This window comes from Salmo salar, chromosome 10 (assembly GCF_965601325.2).
Source record: "Salmo salar chromosome 10, fSalSal1, whole genome shotgun sequence".
NCBI lineage: Eukaryota > Metazoa > Chordata > Actinopteri > Salmoniformes > Salmonidae > Salmo > Salmo salar.
The window spans coordinates 29243909-29263529 of NC_138300.1; the positions used below are offsets into that span (position 1 = coordinate 29243909).

Here is a 19621-nt window from a genome sequence, read left to right on the forward strand (position 1 = left end):
AACTGAGACATTTTCAGCTTCCAAGAATTACAGATCCTTGCGACATGGGGCTGTGCATTCTCATGCTGAACCATGAGGTGATGGCGGTGGATGAATGGCACGACAATGAGCCTCAGGATCTCATCACGGTATCTCTTTGCCATTGTTAAAATGCAATTGTGTTCATTGTCCGTAGCTTTGCCTGCCCATACCATAACCCCACCTCTACAATGGGGCACTTTCTTGACAACATTAACATCAGCAAACCGCGCACCCAGACAACGCCATGAACTTGGTCTGCGGTTGTGAGGCCGGTTGGACATACTGCAAAATTCTCTAAAATGATGTTGCAGGCAGCTTATGGTAAGAAATTAACATGGCATTCACTGGCAATAGCTCTGGTGGACATTCCTGCAGTCAGCATGCCGATTGCTTGTTCCCTCAAAACTTGAGACATCTGTGGCATTGTGTTTTGTGACAAAACGGCACATTTTAGAGTGGCCTTTTATTGTTCCCAGCACAAGGTGCACATGTGTAATGATCATGCTGTTTAGTCAGCTTCTTGATATGCCACACCTGTCAGGTGGATGAATTATCTTGGCAGAGGAGAAATGCTCACTAACAGGGATGTAAAAAAAGTGTGCCCAAAAGTTGAGAAATAAGCTTTTTGTGCATATGTAAAATGTCTGCAATCTTTTATTTCAGCTCATGAAACATGGGACCAATACTTTACATGTTGTGTTTATATTTTTGTTCAGTATAAATTGAGATTCTTATTTTGTGACCATGTCTACACAATAGAATCACAACTGAAACTCCCTTTGAAGTGTAGAAATCTATTAAACCTAGCCTTCTCTGACTTCTCTGCCCTATTATTTTAACATTAATAGGGTACAACTTCAATGGTTGTTTGTACCCTCTATCTTTCTCTACATGGAAAGGATGTCCGTGTTGCTGAAAATATCCTTTAGGTGAAATCATATATAGCAAACAGAACAATACTCTTAGCATTCTCCATGTGCTGCAAGTAGCCTATCAATTGTGAAGTGCTTGCAGAACAATGGCTCTATATGGTGGCTAAGTCCAATCCATGGTTTAAATAATTATCCCTCTCAGGTGGTATATGCTCACATGCACTGGTGATTATTCTGTACTACAAAAAAAATAACATTCATACAAATAAAATGCAGTCAAAAAGTACCTGTGAATGTGATGCAACAGCAGTAAATTCAGGGAAGTGATTCATTCCGGGAATAATAGCTACTTCAGAAATGCCCACACATAGAGATACAACACAATAGGTAACCTATAATGGGCTAGAGTAAAATCGTGACTTGAAAAGAGGAAGTTAAGTTGCAGACAAACGGAAACAAATATTCCTTGTCTCTTTAAAAAATGTTTAGCAGCTTTATTGAAGTTCTTTCCTGGGCCACTAGGTGTATCTCTGTTCCATTTTTCGATCAGCGCATCCTCTCTCCAATAGGGACGAGAAGAGACCTCGGCATTTTATCAAGCAGGTGCACCCTGAATCCTGAGGAGCAGATAAAAAAATATTTAAGTTCTTTAGTCTTCATGTTGTTAAGACAAGGAGGGTTGCGCAAGACCCAGAGCAAATGGTCGTCTCTGAAGGAAAACATTTTGGATTAAAAACACTTATTCCGGCTGAGGGGGACCCTTCAGTTTGTCTTTATTCTGCGAAATTGGACCGAATTACGACGAAGTATGAAAAAGCGAGTTTATAATCTTTGAAGTGAAAAGTCCTATTTTTTTCTGGCAATGTTTGTGTCCCTGATTTTAAAGAGCAATGCACTCTGAAATAACGGGACATGGCACTAAGGAAAATTGTCTGAGGTGACGACGAGTGGTGGAGATCAAGCCTTATGGTAAATATACATATACGCAAATATGACTGTTTAAACATGTTATTCGGTCGCAGCTTTTGTGTACTTTTATCAAATGGGGATTTTAAATGCTAGCCTTTGTGTCGAGGTCATTTGTAATATATTGGGAAGGAGGTGATAAACAAGTTCAACACTGCCTAAATGTATTTAATTGCATGCATAATGTCTAAATTGCATAGCCTCTATAATTATCCTACAGTTATGACGAATTTCAATTGGTGATGATGGAATTGTGGCTACATTAAACGATGGAGCATATGTTGCTATAGATGCTCCTGTTCAGCTCTCTGGTGAAATCTCTCTGCTGGAAGCTCACACACTCACGTGCCTGTATGTTGAATATGAAAATGTGATTAATCTACTTTCATAAGGGTCAATTGTGCTGATGCCAGTTGCACAGGTGCTTAGGTCCAAAATTCACTGTCCATTTTAACACCAGCTGCAGTCCTGTGAAGAGACCTAACCTTATTCAGTGCAATAAAGATAGAACATCATCCTCACTTGATGAAGGAAAATCAATTTCCACCCTTAATTGAAATTAATCAGCCAAATGACTTGATATTAATTGACCCATAATTAAGGATATATACCTCACGTTGAGTCGGGAATGTCTTAGCCTTCATTAATTAATGTCAATGGGTATGTTCAGAGACGACTGAGTAGACAATTAAAACACTCAGCTGGTGGCTAAACATTTTATGCTATGAAGAACTGAATGTATTATATAGTAAATCCAGTAGGCAACGTTTGATGGGAAAGTTCAATACATTTGGCTATAGGCACGGGGCACCAGAAAACTGGATAAATGCGGTATTTATGTGCGCTCAATTCATAGCCTACAGACAGGACTAGCTACTCATGGTAGTAAAAGACTGGATTACTTTATATGGCTTTAGCAAATAGTCGTTAATGATATTATCTACAACATGGATGTTTAAGGCATGTTTGATATGGGGGATAAACTCACCAGTTATCATTATGTGATCTTCAAGCTATTGGTCATTGACTTACATCGATTGCTATATGCATAAGTGGGCATTTTTCAGATAGGCTCCTATACAGTGCGCTCTGGCGTGGTGCTGTTAATTACAGTTTTATTGACATGAACACTGCATGTTGTGTCGTTTTAGCCACATTGGATTTTGCTCCTGTAAAAGCTCATAAAATGAGGTAGTAGGTAGGCCTACCCAATCAAATCGTACACAATATTAGAGTCAAGGACACAGTTGAAAATAGAGAGCCATATGATTAGTTGCTCTCAAGCATTTCGCTACTCTCGCATTAACATCTGCTAACCATGTGTATGTGACCAATAACATTTGATATTGTAACGCAAGCACAAAATATGATCAATTAGGTCTACTGATTTGTGAGAGCAACGAGTAAAATATTAGCTTTTTCCCGTAGCCATTTAAGTTAACATCTTTAACATTGAAAGTAACATTCAAAATTGTTCATATAAATGTTAATTTAAATGGCTAGCTAAATAAAGATATGATTTTGACTCACTCAACTCAACTAAAATGTATGGTACGAGCCAAATTGATTTGAAACAACGGGATACAATGTTGCTAACGCTTAGGCTACTGTTATTTTTTTTGTACATTTATTTATGTATTTCTATTTTTTAACATCTGTGTCATCAGTAGTTCGTACCCACAAAAGTCTTAAACCATTGATCTATTGTCAAACCAGTAGCCTGAAAGGTTAGAGCTTCTTACAATAATCTACCTTCTTTCCTTTAGCCCCTGGCAGCCTCAACTCAGCTACCCACTCTGTACATGGGAGGGAGCTAGTTCATAAATAATGGAAGTGTTGACTTCTGCGTTCCTGTTGTTTCAGGTGCGTTACTTTAGAATTATGTGACCGATTTAGTGAACTCACCCTCATAATGTTGGTTAGGACATTTTTGAAACACTTTCTTTTTCAGTGCATTATGCACAGTGCCTACAGTAGTGCTAAATCAACAGCCTATGACAAATGAGCATTGATGGCATATTCTATTGTTCAAGTACAGAAAGTGAACTCCAGGTCTCATAATGCATTATTCATCTAATTTCCCTTGTTACAAGTATTGCAAAGAAAGTCTGATTGCCAAATTGTCATTGGAATAATACTCTTTTCATTACAGTATTGGCAGAGAGCTTCCAACTGTCGCATGTCTTTGTACATAACATTCTCTGTCTGGGCATTAACATAGCAAGATGACCTTCACCAGTTTTTCTTTCTATACTACTATTTTAGATTAATTGTTTTTTTTAAAGAGCGAAATATTTTCCCTTTACCGCTTGAATGGACAGTATTGGCACATGATCACAGTCAGACAGTGTGGTGTTTAGTTTCAGATAATAATTCCACAAGCTAATAGACATGTGGGAAGCACACCTGCTTTTGCTATGGGATGGAGAATATGGAAGATATCTGCTACCCTTAACTCCTTAGATGATTGCTGTGGAGTTTTCTGTTACAAGTTCTGACATGGTGTTGTTTAACTTGGGGCCATTTTGGAACTGTCTGCATTTTTCGCAAATTTTCTAGCATGGGCTCCAAATGGCCCCTCTAAAGAAGGCTTTGTGAGTATCCTGTGTCATGGATGGTGTTTGGGATTTGCCATGGTAGGTGGTTTTGTATATAAACTAGCCATTTGCTGGTTATTTAGCCCTACAGTCTTTCTTCAACTCAAGTGGACTGATCACTGATGGTCTCCTCTTGTCAACATGAGAGCTGAGCTTAATGGTTATTTGCTGTGTTTGTCTGACTGATCTGAGGTGGGTAATGGGTGCAGCGAGAGCATCAGCTCTGACAGGGCGCACAGCAGGATCTGGGAAAAGGGGCATTAATCAGGTCGGAAGTGTGTGTGTGTACACAATGGAGGGACGCTGGAGCACCCCATCCAATGAGTGGACAGAGGCACAGAGCTCTCCTGTGGGACCTGACCAACCCTTTGGTCTGATGACTCAGGTTCTCACCTGGGATCATCCAGTCCTTTTACACTTCTTTTGTCCATTTCCTGGAGAAAACCAAAACACATAAAGTGAAGCACAGTATGTGCCAGGGACTCAAAGTGCAAGACAAAGCTAAACGGCCTTAATGGACTTTTATCTCTGTGTCCCTGTGAGGAGTGCAGTTTTTGCTGCTGCTCGCTTCCTCTCATCTGTACTCCACTTCTCACCTATCCACAGCTGCTGGAGTGAAAGGATGTCTCAGCCAATCGATCAGAGTCCTGTAGCTCTAAAGGTGAGAGAGAGCTGGGCCACAGCAGCGCTTTCACACTTTCCAATTCAGTAGGCTCTGTGTTTTCACAAGAACACCTGTCCTTCCACTCAGGGGGGTGGCTTTTAAAGCCAGATCAGAGCAAAGTGAAAAAATATTGGATTCATTTAGAGAATTAACACCACAAATGCTCCACTAAAGTTTTGACTCATTTATGTCTCTTAAAGAAAGTTTTGCCCTCTATTTGTGCCCATTAAGAAACCAAACCCAAGTTTGAGTCCCACCAGGGGAAGCTAGCTGAGTGTAGGTTCTGTGTTTACTCTCTCCAGCTCACAGGCTTGGCCCTTGAGGGCATCCCAGTCCCTTATGAGCTCTGCAGTAACTAACTGACTAATTATTGCTTTGATGTAAACCAATTTTAGGGGGCCCCCTGGATCCTAGGGGTGGGCTAAAGTGGAGCCGTAAGACCTGTCTGCCCCAGGAGAGCTGGGCTGGGGAGAGCCCGCCACATTTGTATTAGTGGAAAATATGATCTAATAGTGGAGTTGATCATTTTCCAAGTATGATAATGACTTTCCCACACATCCTCCTGACCAGGCCTGTTCCCTGTGCCCTGAAGTGAGAGAGTGGGAGGTAGTGTTTCTCACTGAGCACACAGGGACTTTTGGAGAGAAGGCAGGAAGCTTTTCCATTTTTCAATTTTTCACGCCAACCTAGTGCTTCAGCTGTGACCCCTGGCAAGAAGGCACGAAGATGGCAGCCAGGTGAACCAAGTGGAGGGAAAAAAACAGATGCCTTCCCACACAACCATCCAGCCATGCTGCATAAATGTAGTCAAATTATGAAAACATGTTTTCTAAATACAGGCTCTAACAAGGGCTGTAATCAGCTGATCACCGCCTCTACCACCTCTACTTGTTACCTGTCCCGGTCTTTATCCATTGATTGTGTTATCAATGTTTATTCAACTTGTATTCCCTTTTCTTGCATTGTTTTGTTTGGCAGTTCTTGCTTCATTTTGTTCAGTGTCTTGACACCCACGTGAAATGCAGTTAAATATAAACTTGATTTGAGAGAATTGACCCGATTGCTCAGTAGAAGCACCAATGAAGCTGTCCAGTTATGATGCTGTTTATCATCTTGGTAAACAGTGTAATGTGGGGACGTGAGACCAGAGGAGGAGGCTTTCTTAAGGGGGCTAATTAAGGATAAGGGGGTAAAGTAGTGTAGGGAGTAGTGTAGGCTATAGTGTGCAGTGTGATGCAGGACTTCACCAGAGCTGCTGCAGACGCTCGGAGTAGAGCAGGCTGAATAATGCGCAGCCACGTCACCCCTGTCGTCATGCACTTCAGTGCTCCGCCACGAGCTGCAGGCGTATGCTGGGCACCATACGCCGTGTGTTTCTCTGTGTGTGTGTGTGTGTATATGTGGGCAGTTTGTGTGCTGTGTGTGTGTGCAGTGTGAAGCGCTCACGGCTTGCCATTACAGTTTTAACTCCTCCATGTTCCCAGTACTCCAGAGCACTGAGGGGCCATCAGAGTTGATGTGACATGACAGCACACGAAAACCTGCTACAGTAAGAGGGACTTAAGCAGTAATTGAGTAAATCATGGAATTTGTTAAGTGTCATTAGCCATAATTAAGATGGTAGTAATGATGGAAAACCAAAATGGTGGATACTACTACTTGTATTAGTGATTCTACTACTTCCGCTGCTAACAAATGTAATTGATGATATTATTGGTATCAGCGCTCTAACATTTTTTATTAGTAGCACACATAGTGGTGGTGGTCATTTGTCATATGATCATTATTGTTTCTTAATCATCATTTCCTTATGGATTTACTATAGATTGTAGATTTCTTCTTATTAATGCATGGATGCTGGACGTATTCATCAGTCTTTATTAATAACCCCAGCCCTAGGATTTCCCCCAGTTTGGAGACAGGCCTCAGTGGAGCTGCTGCAGTCATGTCTAGTTACTCACTTCCTCACCATGTGACTGACATGTTTTACTGAAGGATGGTGATACAATGGGCATTGTCACAAACGGTGCTCAATTTGTTATGAGCACAGAGGAGGCTTCTGACTCCTGTTCTTAATTCACAGCGACATCTCACTGTCACACCGCAAAATCCCCTAATCACACTCTGGCCATGGCGGACCTGCTGGCTAAGCATATCCACTGAAATAGTCATAAGCAGTCGTCTATAAATTCCCCAAAAGTCTTTATTGGAGGTGAAATTAGATCATTAAGGTCAGTGGGAGCTCGCATGGATGTAAACCACACAGTGATGGAAGGTTTAGTCTGTTGACTGAGTGCCACCATAACTCTGCTTTGTGCCTCTATGTTCTCTATGTTTTACAGCTTGGGCTCAAATAATAGGCCGTTTGTTTTCCAGAGTACACCTCTATATAATCGGGGACCTTCCAGTGGCTCCTATGGGGAAAAATGTGCTGAACCTCATTAAACGCTGTTCATCTACCATCGTCTCTCAGTCTATGTACTGTATAGCCATGACTTTTCTGTGGTATTTTGCCACTCCGTATACCCATCAGTTTATTTACATTTACATTACATTTACATTTTAGTCATTTAGCAGACGCGCTTATCCAGAGCGACTTACAGTAGTGAATGCATACATTTCATACATTTTCTTTCTCCGTACTGGTCCCCCGTGGGAATCGAACCCACAACCCTGGCGTTGCAAACACCATGCTCTACCAACTGAGCCACACGGGACACCAATTGACATAAGCTGATGAATGTAGCTAGCTACCGACATGATATAATCCATTTGCCCATTCCTCATTTGTCATCAAAGCATCCATGTGAGGTGTTCTTCACCTTCTTTTTTGCCTTAGCCAAAATAACCTTAATATTGTGGTCAATCTTTGTTGGTTCATGACCATTTTACTAAATATACATCCAAGGCAAAGGCATACAGTTAAACACTTATGAAACTGCACTTCTATCCTGGGTTTCACAACAGATGCCGTGGGACTCCTACCATCACAAGAGGAGGACTGGGTTAGGCATACAGCAGTGATCGTAATAGATCTGTGTTACATGACTATAGTGTTATGAAATTACATTATACAATTATACAATGAATTGAAAAGATTATGGATATTATACTGAACAAAAATAATATGTGCAACAATTTCAACGATTTTGTACAGTTCATATAAGGAAATCAGTCAAATGAAACAAATGAATTATTTATTAATTTTAAGTTTATTAATAGGGTAATAAATAAAGTGGTGATGTATTGTGATGCATTAGGTATAGATTGTCTATAAGTGAACAATTACATATTTTTGACATAACATAGAGTCATAACATTGCGTCCCATTTCAAAGCTTCCCATTTCAGCATTGACACTTGGCTGCAGTGTCCCTGAGCAGGTTAGTGATTCGACTCACACTGGGGTAAGTTCCTGCACTGGATCTGCACGATGCATGCTTCTCCATGTACTCTGGGAACCAACAACATACTAACAACATGGGAAAAAACTTGGAAAAACAGGATGATACGTGAGTTACTCCACATGCAAAATAAATGGCAAGGTTGATTTCATAGATCACCTCTTTTTGCTTGATCCGCTGAGCTTATTATGGTGGGGTTCTTAAGCAGGGGATTTTCAAAGGATTTGTTAAATGGATATCTTGGCCACGTGTGAAATTTGTTCTCAACACCTGGAAGGGTTTAATCACACACAGAAAGTATGGAAATTGGAGGCAAAGTGGCAACCATTTTCTGTCCCCATTTAGGGAAAGTGAGGAAAATGGAATGAGACATAATTTTCGAGAAGGAAAACATGAGCATATAGTACAGTATTTAATTGATTTTCCTTTTGATTCAAATTACATCGGGGTGACGCTATTGTTATGCTGCAGGTATGACAGATATTAGAGTGTTAAGGTAGCTACCATAGGTTTGTGTGTTTCTGGGATGTGTACAGTACATTACCACCCCAGAGAGATTTAGCTTTGGGAGAGACCTCACTAAACTCCTCTCACCATAGGCCTGTTTGAGTTAGATTGTCATAAGGATTAAAGGACACAATCTGATCTCATCCTCTGTGCACACACTCATTTACTTCATCTCCCACACAGTGCAGCACAACAATGTTACCAAATCCTGCTTTTCTCCAACCAGCCAGCTATCATCACTCCAGCCAAACCTCGCCCCTCCATGATTCTGAAAAAAGATTAGAGTCAAAGCCTTGGTTTTTATTTGCCTGTCTGCAGTCTAAATATTTGTCTGGTGTGTCAGAGATGACAAAGGCTTGCGGCGAGGTCCATGTGCAGTTTTTCTTAGCCTCCCCATTGTAAAAACCTCACAGTAGTTTTATAGCCTCATTAACAATACAGTACACAATCAATGCCAGAGGTTTTCATTTCATTCCTCTGTTTATCTGTTTGCCTAATTATTCCAGGGCGCAGATTGCTTGCTATGCATTTGTTTGGATGCATATAATTTGTACGCCTCTGTCAATAGATGCGATTTGTTTTGAAATATGGTTTTGTTGCAAGGGTTGAAGTGAGAGTGGTACCAATAATGAATGTGTTTGGCTATATACAAAAAATAATTGATGGCAAATATTACCATTGGGTACACCAGGACATCTCATCTGCTGTGTCTGGGATGGTTTAAAACTATCAGACCACTGCAAAACTCCTCCAACCCAGCGCATTTCATTTACTTTTACTATGGGAGATATAAAGCTCTGTTCCAACCCTGTATTCTTGTATATTCACACACACATAAGTGTACTTAGGTCAACAGGAAGACCAATAAACTGACAGATCTGCTTGACCAACCTAAGTGTTTCTTTCAACATGCTCACAGCTACAGTGTATTTTTAGAACTGCTGTCTAAAAATGTCCAACCTTAGGGTGTGCTTAATGTCTTGGGGTTGTGGGTAGTTAGGATCACTTCATCTCCCCATGGTGTCAACCTACTTCACCACTGGGCCACTCATTTTAAAGTCACTTACTACATGCAGAGGCATCATGCCCATAGGGGGAACAGAAACACTTGACTCTTCAGATTTGTCCTGTTTAAAATATATATAGATACATATTTTTTTTGTATACATTTTTGTTGTTGTTGTTGTTTCTCTGTAATACTACTAGCCATCTCGAAATTTTCTGAAGTTGGCTTTAGCTAGCCCAGTTATGTTCTCCAAATCTCATAACTAGCTACTAAGAAGCCATTTCAGGCTATCAATCAAGTTAGAGTAGCTAGCTTGTCTAACTATCTTAGCTGGCATGCCTGCTGGCAAGGTTGGTAGACTTTAGAAAGCAAGCATTAACTAAATGTACTGAATAAAGACAGCTCAAGAGGTATGCTTAGATATGCAGACAAATAGACATATCAAACATTTTTTTTACATAGAATTAAGCTTAATGATTATGACTCTAGATTGCAGGAAAAAGCTATTTCACGTGTTTGAAAAATGCTAAATTCTTCAACCTAGCCCCCCTCCGGACCATCCTCAGGTACTTTGTGCCCCCTCAGATTTCTGGGGGGAATGACGCCCCTGACTACATGGTTACTACACTACATTGTATAGTCTCCACTCCGGATGCTGATGTCTCTACGTTTTGGTCTGAACTTTGAATGATGTGCCTGTTCTGCTGCTGTCTCTGTGTCTGTGACGCTGTGTCATTGACTCTATGTGTGGTGGACCCGGTACAGTAATATTGAAGACAGGCATCCCATATTGGGAGGACATAAACCCACTTTGTGTTTCGCTGAGAGATCTGCCGCTGTTTTCATGTGCTGGTCTAAATGAATGGCTGATCTGAATCCGCCTGTAACTGATTCCCTTGGAGAGAGAGAGCGAGTCGCTTCTAGTTACAAACTAACCTCCCATTCCTCATTAAGACTTGTTTTCTAAAGACGGGTTGGTTGTTTAGCAACAAAACCGATGCGTGTGCAACTATGGGGCAATACACAAAGGGTTGGCTTAGATCGTGGACAACATGTAAACTATATTTCATCTCCAATGTTTATTGAAAACATAAATACATTTGCACAATGATTTGTTGGTTAGCTAGCTAGCAAATTTTAGACATATTAGCATAGAGGTGTCATCCCAGCTAGCAATGAGGAATTGGCCCAGAAGCGTCCCTCTTCCGGGGGGCCGGAACTGATTGAATCGGCCCGGAATCGGGTGTCGGACTCGGCCCGGAATCAAAATGAGTGACTGCCCAAAATCGGCCCAAGTAATCAGGCCGTTTCTGTCTACCGGAATTCAGCCAACTTTGCAAGCATTTTACCAGAATCCCTCCAGAAGTGGACCAATGCAAATTGAAATAAATGTATACAAAATTACCCAATTTAGTAATTTTAAATATTTTATACATACAAATTATACCCATCCACAAAAAAAAAATATTTTGTGTCAGAGGGAAATACCATACACCTGGTGACTTTGTCAGCGTGCATGCGCTTGGCCCGCCACAGGAGTCGTTACAGCGCGATGGGACAAGGGCATCCCGGCCTGCCAAACGCTCCCCTAACTCGGACGTCAGCTCGGGTCTCGAACCAGCATCTGTAGCAATGCAGTTTGCACTGTGATGCAGTGTCTTAGACCGCTGCGCCACTCAGGAGGCTCCAGCCACAAAGTTTTTAATGCTTATCAATTGCGTTGCACAAGGTATCAAAACACTAACATACTACACAGGACTCTTAAAGAATTTTATTTAAATGTTAATTGTATTTTTTGATCACAGAAACAATGAGAAAATATAGAAAAATAAATCATGAAATGTTAATTATATAAAGCAGCCCGTGTAGTCATCTGCCAGAGAGAATCCCAGAGCCCCAAGTAATACATTTGGGACAGATAATTGTCACTGGAATCGGACCAAGCCCCAAATTATACATTTGGGCCAGATAACTCACACTGGAATCGTCCCGAGCCCCAAGTAATATATACATTTGGGCCAGATAACTCTCACTGGAATCGGCCAGAGCTCAATCCCTGCATCTTAGCCATAAGTAATACTGCCGAAGGCGGCACATACTCGGGCCACATGACGTCGGGCGAGTCTGACTCTCAGCCGAGTGCCCTGACTCTCAGCCGAATCGGCCCAGATCCACTGTGCTAGCTGGGATCAGTCAAAACACCTCAAAACAAGACATTGTATTAAGAACAAGATAAAACTAGCTTAAACGAGCCAGTTATGATCCCCACATGGCAGCTTCTTGTCATTGTTGCAAGCTATCTGGCTATCCAGAATCACAACAACACACAAACTTCTGCCTCATTAAATCATGCGCAACGTTTTCGTGACATCAGCTAACCCGTCTATAGAGGATGATCCAAATATAGCTTTCAAATATTTGTTTTATGTACCATACTGTATGCAAGGTTGAAAGGTTTCTCTCCTAAGATTTGGAAGTAGCCAGTTAATGTGCAAGGAGAAGCAAGTCAACATGTCGCATTACCTCAAGGCTCGGTTTGCAACTTTATTATGTTATTCTTCTGAGCATATTTCCCTAATTAACGTCAATCTCCTTGTTGAGTAAACATGTTCAAAAGGGTACTCTAGTCATAAGAATATGGATGCTCTTAGAGAATGTTTTGATCTCTTTTCCCATTTCCATGCTAACACTGTCATAATTGAAGTTTCTTTATGTCCCCCACTATGTGTCTATGACAGGTGTCATCGCATTGTAAACAAATAGGATTTCCTTCTCTATATGAACATGATCTTCTTAATTCTCCCTCCATGGTCTGGAAGAGGAGGAGGGATCCCTTAACTAATACCTAGTCACTCAGTCAGTCTGCTACTTGCACATGATTGATGAGGTGTCACTAGGCAGACTGTGATTCCCCTGTGCTCTGCTTGATGGCAACACAGCCAGAATGTAACAGCCAGTAAAGCCCTGCTCTGTTCATATTTCTTCTCTCCACCTCAGTACTAATTAATAATTTTTTATTTCCTGCAGGATATAGACCCACGCCTCGACTGGGGTTGATTTATCTGTGGAAGACCTGCTGCAAATGGCTGCCCTGCCTGCTTCGCCAGGATGGAAAACAGGACTGTCAATAGGATGTGGCCTGACGAATAGCAGCAAGTGAAGATGTTGCCTCCGCCAGTGTGAAATCAGTGGGGAGTACTTGCCATGCGAAGAGCCTTTGAAAGTTTTGACAGCCGCACGTTTGGGAGGCCTCATACTTTTCCTTTGATTGTACCCCTTTCTGTGGGCGGACCTAAAGTGGATTGTTGCTGCTAGCGCTGCAGTGTGGTGAGCCCTAGTTGGTGTGTGTGTGTATCTACTGGTGTGGCAGAGGGAGCATGCCCCTGCAGAGGCCTGGCCATCTGAGGCTGCACCCTACCTGGAGGGCCATGCAGCCCCGGCTAGGCGTAGGCCTTGGTTTGGGCCTGGACCTCACCTTCCTGCTATGGATACTGAGCCTAGCGCAGCAGGCCCTGGTCACGGCCTCTCAGAAACTGGACGAGACGGACCCCGTGGTCACCACTGTCTACGGCAAACTGAGGGGCGTCAAGAAGGAGCTCAACAACGAGATCCTGGGACCCGTCATTCAGTTCCAGGGGGTACCTTATGCCGCACCCCCCACCGGCGAGAGGCGCTTCCAGCCCCCGGAGCCGCCCATCTCGTGGCCGGAGGTCCGTAACGCCACGCAGTTCGGCCCGGTCTGCCCTCAGACCATCGTGGAGGGGCGTCTGCCAGACGTCATGCTGCCTGTGTGGTTTACTAACAACCTGGAGATAGTGTCATCTTACGTACAGGACCAGAGCGAGGACTGCCTTTTCTTAAACATATATGTTCCCACTGAGGATGGTGAGTTAACAGCAGGACCAACAGGAAAAACAGACCTAAACCAACAACCCCTTTTAAAATATTTTCCTGTATGTTTTGTACTGACAAGAGTGAGAAAAGCATGACCTCTGCATGTTTACGTGCATGACACTGCTTTTATGTGTGTGAGTATGTATGTGTGTGTGCGCCTCTATGTGTGCGTGTGTGTGTGTGTGTGTGTGTGTGGGTTGTCTGTCTGTGTGTCTGTCTGTGTGTGAGTGTGCGGCTGTTCATCAGTCTCCTGATCCCTTCCTCACGCACATCCTCCTGTTTACCTCAGCACGTCCATTCAGGTGAGACTGGTTCCTCCTTTCCCCTCCTCCTCCTGCTTCTCCTCCTCCTCACTCCTCACTCCTGACTGATAGCGGGTCATCATCTGTCCATTGTGTGTAGGCACAATGAATAGGGCTCATCAAGGAGGAAGCTCATGTAAATAATGATTATTGATTGATTTACTGACTGATTGATTAATGAACTAAGCTAGTAAGAGAAACCCACTGGGCACAGATGTCAATTCAACGCCTATTCCACATTGGTTCAACGTAATTTCATTGAAATGACGTGGAAAAAACGTTGATTCAACCGGTGTGTGCCCAGTGGGAACTCTCTTTGTTACCACATTCTCTCCTTCCTCAGCAGTCAGATAGTGGTGTTGCATGCTCCAACTGTCCTTAATGGAGCGCCATGTTATTTTTTAGTCTTCTATTCATTTTACAGTAAAAAGAATATCCAAGGAATGTGCCAGGAAACCGGGCAAGAAAATATGTAGACAAGGAGGTATGTATGCACTGGAATAAATAACAGAGAAAACAGAGAAGGGAGGGCCGGTGGCATGGTGCCCCAGAGAGAGGCGTCTCCCCTCCCCAGTCAGCGATCCACCGAGAGGTGAGGAGAGGAAGTGGGGCCCTCTGATTGGCTGCCAGGTCCCAGGTCAGAGAGTATCCTGTAATTGATGACGTGTGCGAGGAGTTAACTGTGGTGAGACGTCGACTACTCTTAAATTAGATGGGCGAACGGTGAACTTGCAGAGTCTAATCTCAATTAAAAGGGATGGTATCGCTGTTCCATTGGCTTGCTCTGGCTTTATCGATCATGGCTTCATCAAGATAATGTCCTCTAGGCTCCTTCCCTCCCCACTCCTCCCTCTTTCTTTCTCTCTCCTTCCTTCTCTCCCTCTCTTCTGCTGGCTGGCAGAGTGGCAGTGCATTGTGCCTCTCAGGGCCGGTGACAGCGCCCTTGATAAGGCGTGTGGTGTTAATGCAGCCACTCTGGCAGGCAGGAGGCTGGGGGGGGCGCTCACTAAACATCCTCTCTCTGCGCCCTCTCTCCTCTCTGCTGAGCTACACACACAGGGCAGGGCAACCCCTCTCCAACCCTCCTCCCCTCCGTAAATTTGGGTTCTGGCATATCAGGCTCCGACACTGTTATAGCATTGCCAACATATTCCCACATCATCTCAGATATTCCATCCCACTAGCACTCCAAGTCCCTTAAACATATATACCCAGAGGTAGTCACACATATATAGCATTTTGTAGACATATACAGTAGCTCCAATGTGCAGTTGAAGTCAGAAGTTTACATACACCTTAGCCAAATACATTTAAACTCAGTTTTTCACCATTCCTGATATTTAATCCTAGTAAAAATTGTCTTAGGTCAGTTAGGATCACCACTTTATTTTAAGAATGTGAAATGTCAGAATAATAGTAGAGAGAATTATTTCTTTCAGCTTTTATTTCTTTCATCACATTCCCAGTGGGTCAGAAGTTTACATACACTCAATTAGTATTTGGTAGCATTGCCTTTAAATTGTTTAACTTGAGTCAAACGTTTCGGGTAGCCTTCCACAAGCTTCCCACAATGCGTTGGGTGAATTTTGGCCCATTCCTCCTGACAGGGCTGGTGCAACTGAATCAGGTTTGTAGGCCTCCTTGCTCGCACACACTTTTTCAGTTCTGCCCACAAATTTTCTACAGGATTGAGGTCAGGGCTTTGTGATAGCCACTCCAATACCTTGATTTTGTTGTCCTTAAGCCATTTTGCCACAACTTTGGAAGTATGCTTGGGGTCATTGTCCATTTGGAAGACCCATTTGGAAGACCCAAGCTTTAACTTCCTGACTGATGTCTTGAGATGTTGCTTCAATATATCCACATCATTTTCCAACCTCATGATGCCATCTATTTTGTGAAGTGCACCAGTCCCTCCTGCAGCAAAGCACCCCCACAACATGATGCTGCCACCCCCGTGCTTCACGGTTGGGATGGTGTTCTTCGGCTTGCAAGCCTCCCCCTTTTTCCTCCAAACATAACGATGGTCATTATGGCCAAACAGTTCTATTTTTGTTTTATCAGACCAGAGGACATTTCTCCAAAATGTATGATCTTTATCCCCATGTGCAGTTGCAAACTGTAGTCTGGCTTTTTTATGGCGGTTTTGGAGCAGTGGCTTCTTCCTTGCTGAGCGGCCTTTCGGGTTATGTCGATATAGGACTCGTTTTACTGTGGATATACATCATTTTGTACCTGTTTCCTCCAGCATCTGCACAAGGTCCTTTGCTGTTGTTCTGGGATTGATTTGCATTTTTCACACCAAAGAACATTCATCTCTAGGAGACAGAGATTAATGACGGCGATATGACGGCTGCGTGGTCCCATTGTGTTTATACTTGCGTACTATTGTTTGTACAGATGAACATGGTACCTTCAGGCATTTGGAAATTGCTCCCAAGGATGAACCAGACTTGTGGAGGTCTACAATTTTTTGGTCTGAGGTCTAGGCTGATTTCTTTTGATTTTCCCATGATGTCAAGCAAAGAGGCACTGAGTTTGAAGGTAGGCCTTGAAATACATCCACAGGTACACCTCCAATTGACTCAAATGATGTCAATTAGCCTATCAGAAGCTTCTAAAGCCATGACATCATTTTATGGAATTTTCAAGTTGTATAAAGGCACAGTCAACATAGTGTATGTATACTTCTGACCCACTGGAATTGTGATACAAGTGAAATAATCTGTCTGTAAACAATTGTTGGAAAAATGACTTGTATCATGCACAAAGTAGATGTCCTCACCGACTTGCCAAAATTAGTTTGTTAACAAGAAATTTGTGGAGTGGTTGAAAAACGAGTTTTAATGACTCCAACCTAAGTGTATGTAAACTTCAGACTTCAACTGTATATACCCAATATACCTTTACTAACTAATCATATCATAACTTCCCCTCTCTCCCTGTTCCTCTTTGCTTAATCATTTGACCTGCTTTCCTGCCAGTCAGAGCCACCATGTTGACCCCCCCCCCCCCCCCCCACTTAACACGGAAATTAGAGTATGACAGATGTCACATGACTCTGCCCCCGCCGAGTGCAAGCCAATGAAGTGGCTGATCACACCTTTTAATGTCTCTCTTAAATGTTCACTTGATGATGGCAAAACTGCAGCAACTATGTTACTGTGTTTTGCTACGTTGTCTATTTCCATGTGTTCTTATTGCCTAAAAAAATGACACAGCTTCCTCTAAGTTAGGCCTAGAATTTATTGATTGCAGTGCTACATGGGTAAAGCAGTGTGATGAGATGGAATGATGTTTTAGTCACCACAAGCTGCAACACACTGATATGTCTGATTCATTTTTTTGGCACTGATCACACAGTATTTTGCCACTGCAATTATCTATTCACTCTATATCTCGGGTCACTGTGGAAGCACACACAATTCAGGCAATGAGTAGAGCTCAGGAACATCAGTAATGCAGTAAAGAGTCATGTTTTGTGCCTCTCTTATATATGTTTGTTAGTAGGCTATTTTTCATCATTCCAGACCACATTGCTAATAGGATTTCAAATTTAAAGATCAGAATGTCTCAGTCACATTGAATGTTTCAGGGGAGAGCTAATTCATCCTCTGTATCCTCTGTAGTACTGCAGAGCTTTTCAGTTATGGTTTGTATTCATTCAATGTTTTGTTCCTCTTTGGGCATATGTAAAAGAGAGGCACATTTTAAGTTGAGTGTTTGGTGTAATTCAGATTAAACTGTGATAGTGTGGTCCTTCTATTCTACATCTGGGGTTCCCAAACTTTTTCACTCAGGCCCCGCATTCCAGCTTTTAGGAACATCCCAAATTTTAGTGCAATTCTATACATTTTGCCATGTCTAATGTGATATTTGAGTGACTAAAAAATTACAACAAAATCTATAGGTTAAAAAAAACTAAATAAATGTTTTTTGCTAACATGGGCTAGTTGATCTGCACATTTCTGACAAGTTATAAATAGCTCTCTAAGGTATACAATGACTAACATGACAAGAGGAACTGATGATGCACTACCCAATGTGCGTTCTACTATTACAACTTTCGAGAGTAAGTTAAAAGCCGGACTGAGTTCCATGCATCTTTTTAAATACTCCCCATCTAGTAAGATATTAGTTAGGTTGTTCTCCAAATTTGCATCCACATTGAGGGTACTACAGAGCTGATTTAGAATAGATCTGTGTGGTTGGGGAAAGTCGGCGAAGCTTAAATAAAGCTCTTTAATCAATATGGGGATGGTTTCTATGAGCTGCTGTTCAGTTGTTATAGTAGTTCTGCAGTACTCCAAATAACTGGAACCCATTGTAGTTAGTGTTATGATGAAGGCTGTTTTACACATAGAGTGATATATAGTTGCCCTTAGCACCCCCTCCCCCCTTTCCATTTATGAGGTCTCGTCCCAGTTTTGTAATGGTTGAAGGGGGCTCCTGGGGGAGGTGCAGGGCCTCAGGAATAGATTTTTACAGCTCCAATAAGTTTCCAGCCTTCTCCCCACTGTCTCCCCAGAGAGAAGCTGTCTGTAAAACCTGGGCTAAAGTTTTAGTTTTAAAGGTGTGCTGTAGCTTTCTTTGTGGGCTGAAGCACTGTGGGCGGGTGAGTGGGTGAATGTGTATATGGTTGTATGTTCCATGTGTTAGTCTTTCTCTGTAAGAGAGATCAAAAGAGGCAAACCTGTGTGTTTGTGTTTGTGCAGGCAAACGTGGGTGTGCATTTGTAGACTTTTCTGTACACATACAAACTGCCTTGTTCTCTATCAGGAAATCAGAGATGAATTATTCCAGTGGTGACTGTGAACACCACCTGTAGTTCATGCTAAGTGTATTCAATTTGGGCAGAAGTGTACAATGGTGGGCTCAGCATTTATAAAACATCAGGCTGTGAGTGAAGTCATTAGAGCTTGGTAGAGTTGGGAAAGGCCCTATATGTTATTCATGGCGGATTGGATTCTCTCTGCGGATTGTGCATGCACATACAGAGGGTTTTCACTGCTGTGGTGTGTAGTAAGTATGTGTGAGTCGTGGGACTGCTCTGTAGACTTAACGAGGTGCTTCCAGACTTCGTGGGAAATCTAATCTGTTAATTTTCAATTGATCGATGTTGATTCCACTACTGAGAGCCACACTTCAAGTGTATTTTCAATCTGAAAAAGTAATACCTCACCTGGTTTTGATAGCTCCGTGCTCTCACCGTGAGTTTCATTCAACTGAGGTATGAATATGTTGATTGGAAAAGTCTCCCCTGATCTTTTATGCTGTAGCAGGAAGAATGGTGGCTGAACATTTACTATTGTCATACTGAGAGGTTTCTGTGAAGGTACAAATGGTATTCCAAGGTTCCAGTGTTGATAGCTTCAGTTAAATATTAACG

General features: G+C 42.3%; 1 protein-coding gene across 2 annotated transcripts in view; it reads left to right on the top strand.

The window, feature by feature from the left end:
• The first annotated feature begins 1437 nt into the window (after positions 1 to 1437).
• Positions 1438 to 19621, top strand: part of LOC106613924 (neuroligin-1) — a 287560-nt gene continuing 269376 nt past the window's right edge. For both annotated transcript variants that reach the window (XM_014216730.3, XM_014216732.3), the window contains exons 1-2: positions 1438 to 1862; positions 13064 to 13921. In XM_014216730.3, coding sequence (XP_014072205.1) covers positions 13414 to 13921 — 508 coding nt within the window. In that variant the 5' untranslated portion in view covers positions 1438 to 1862; positions 13064 to 13413. The remainder of the gene's footprint in view (positions 1863 to 13063; positions 13922 to 19621) is intronic.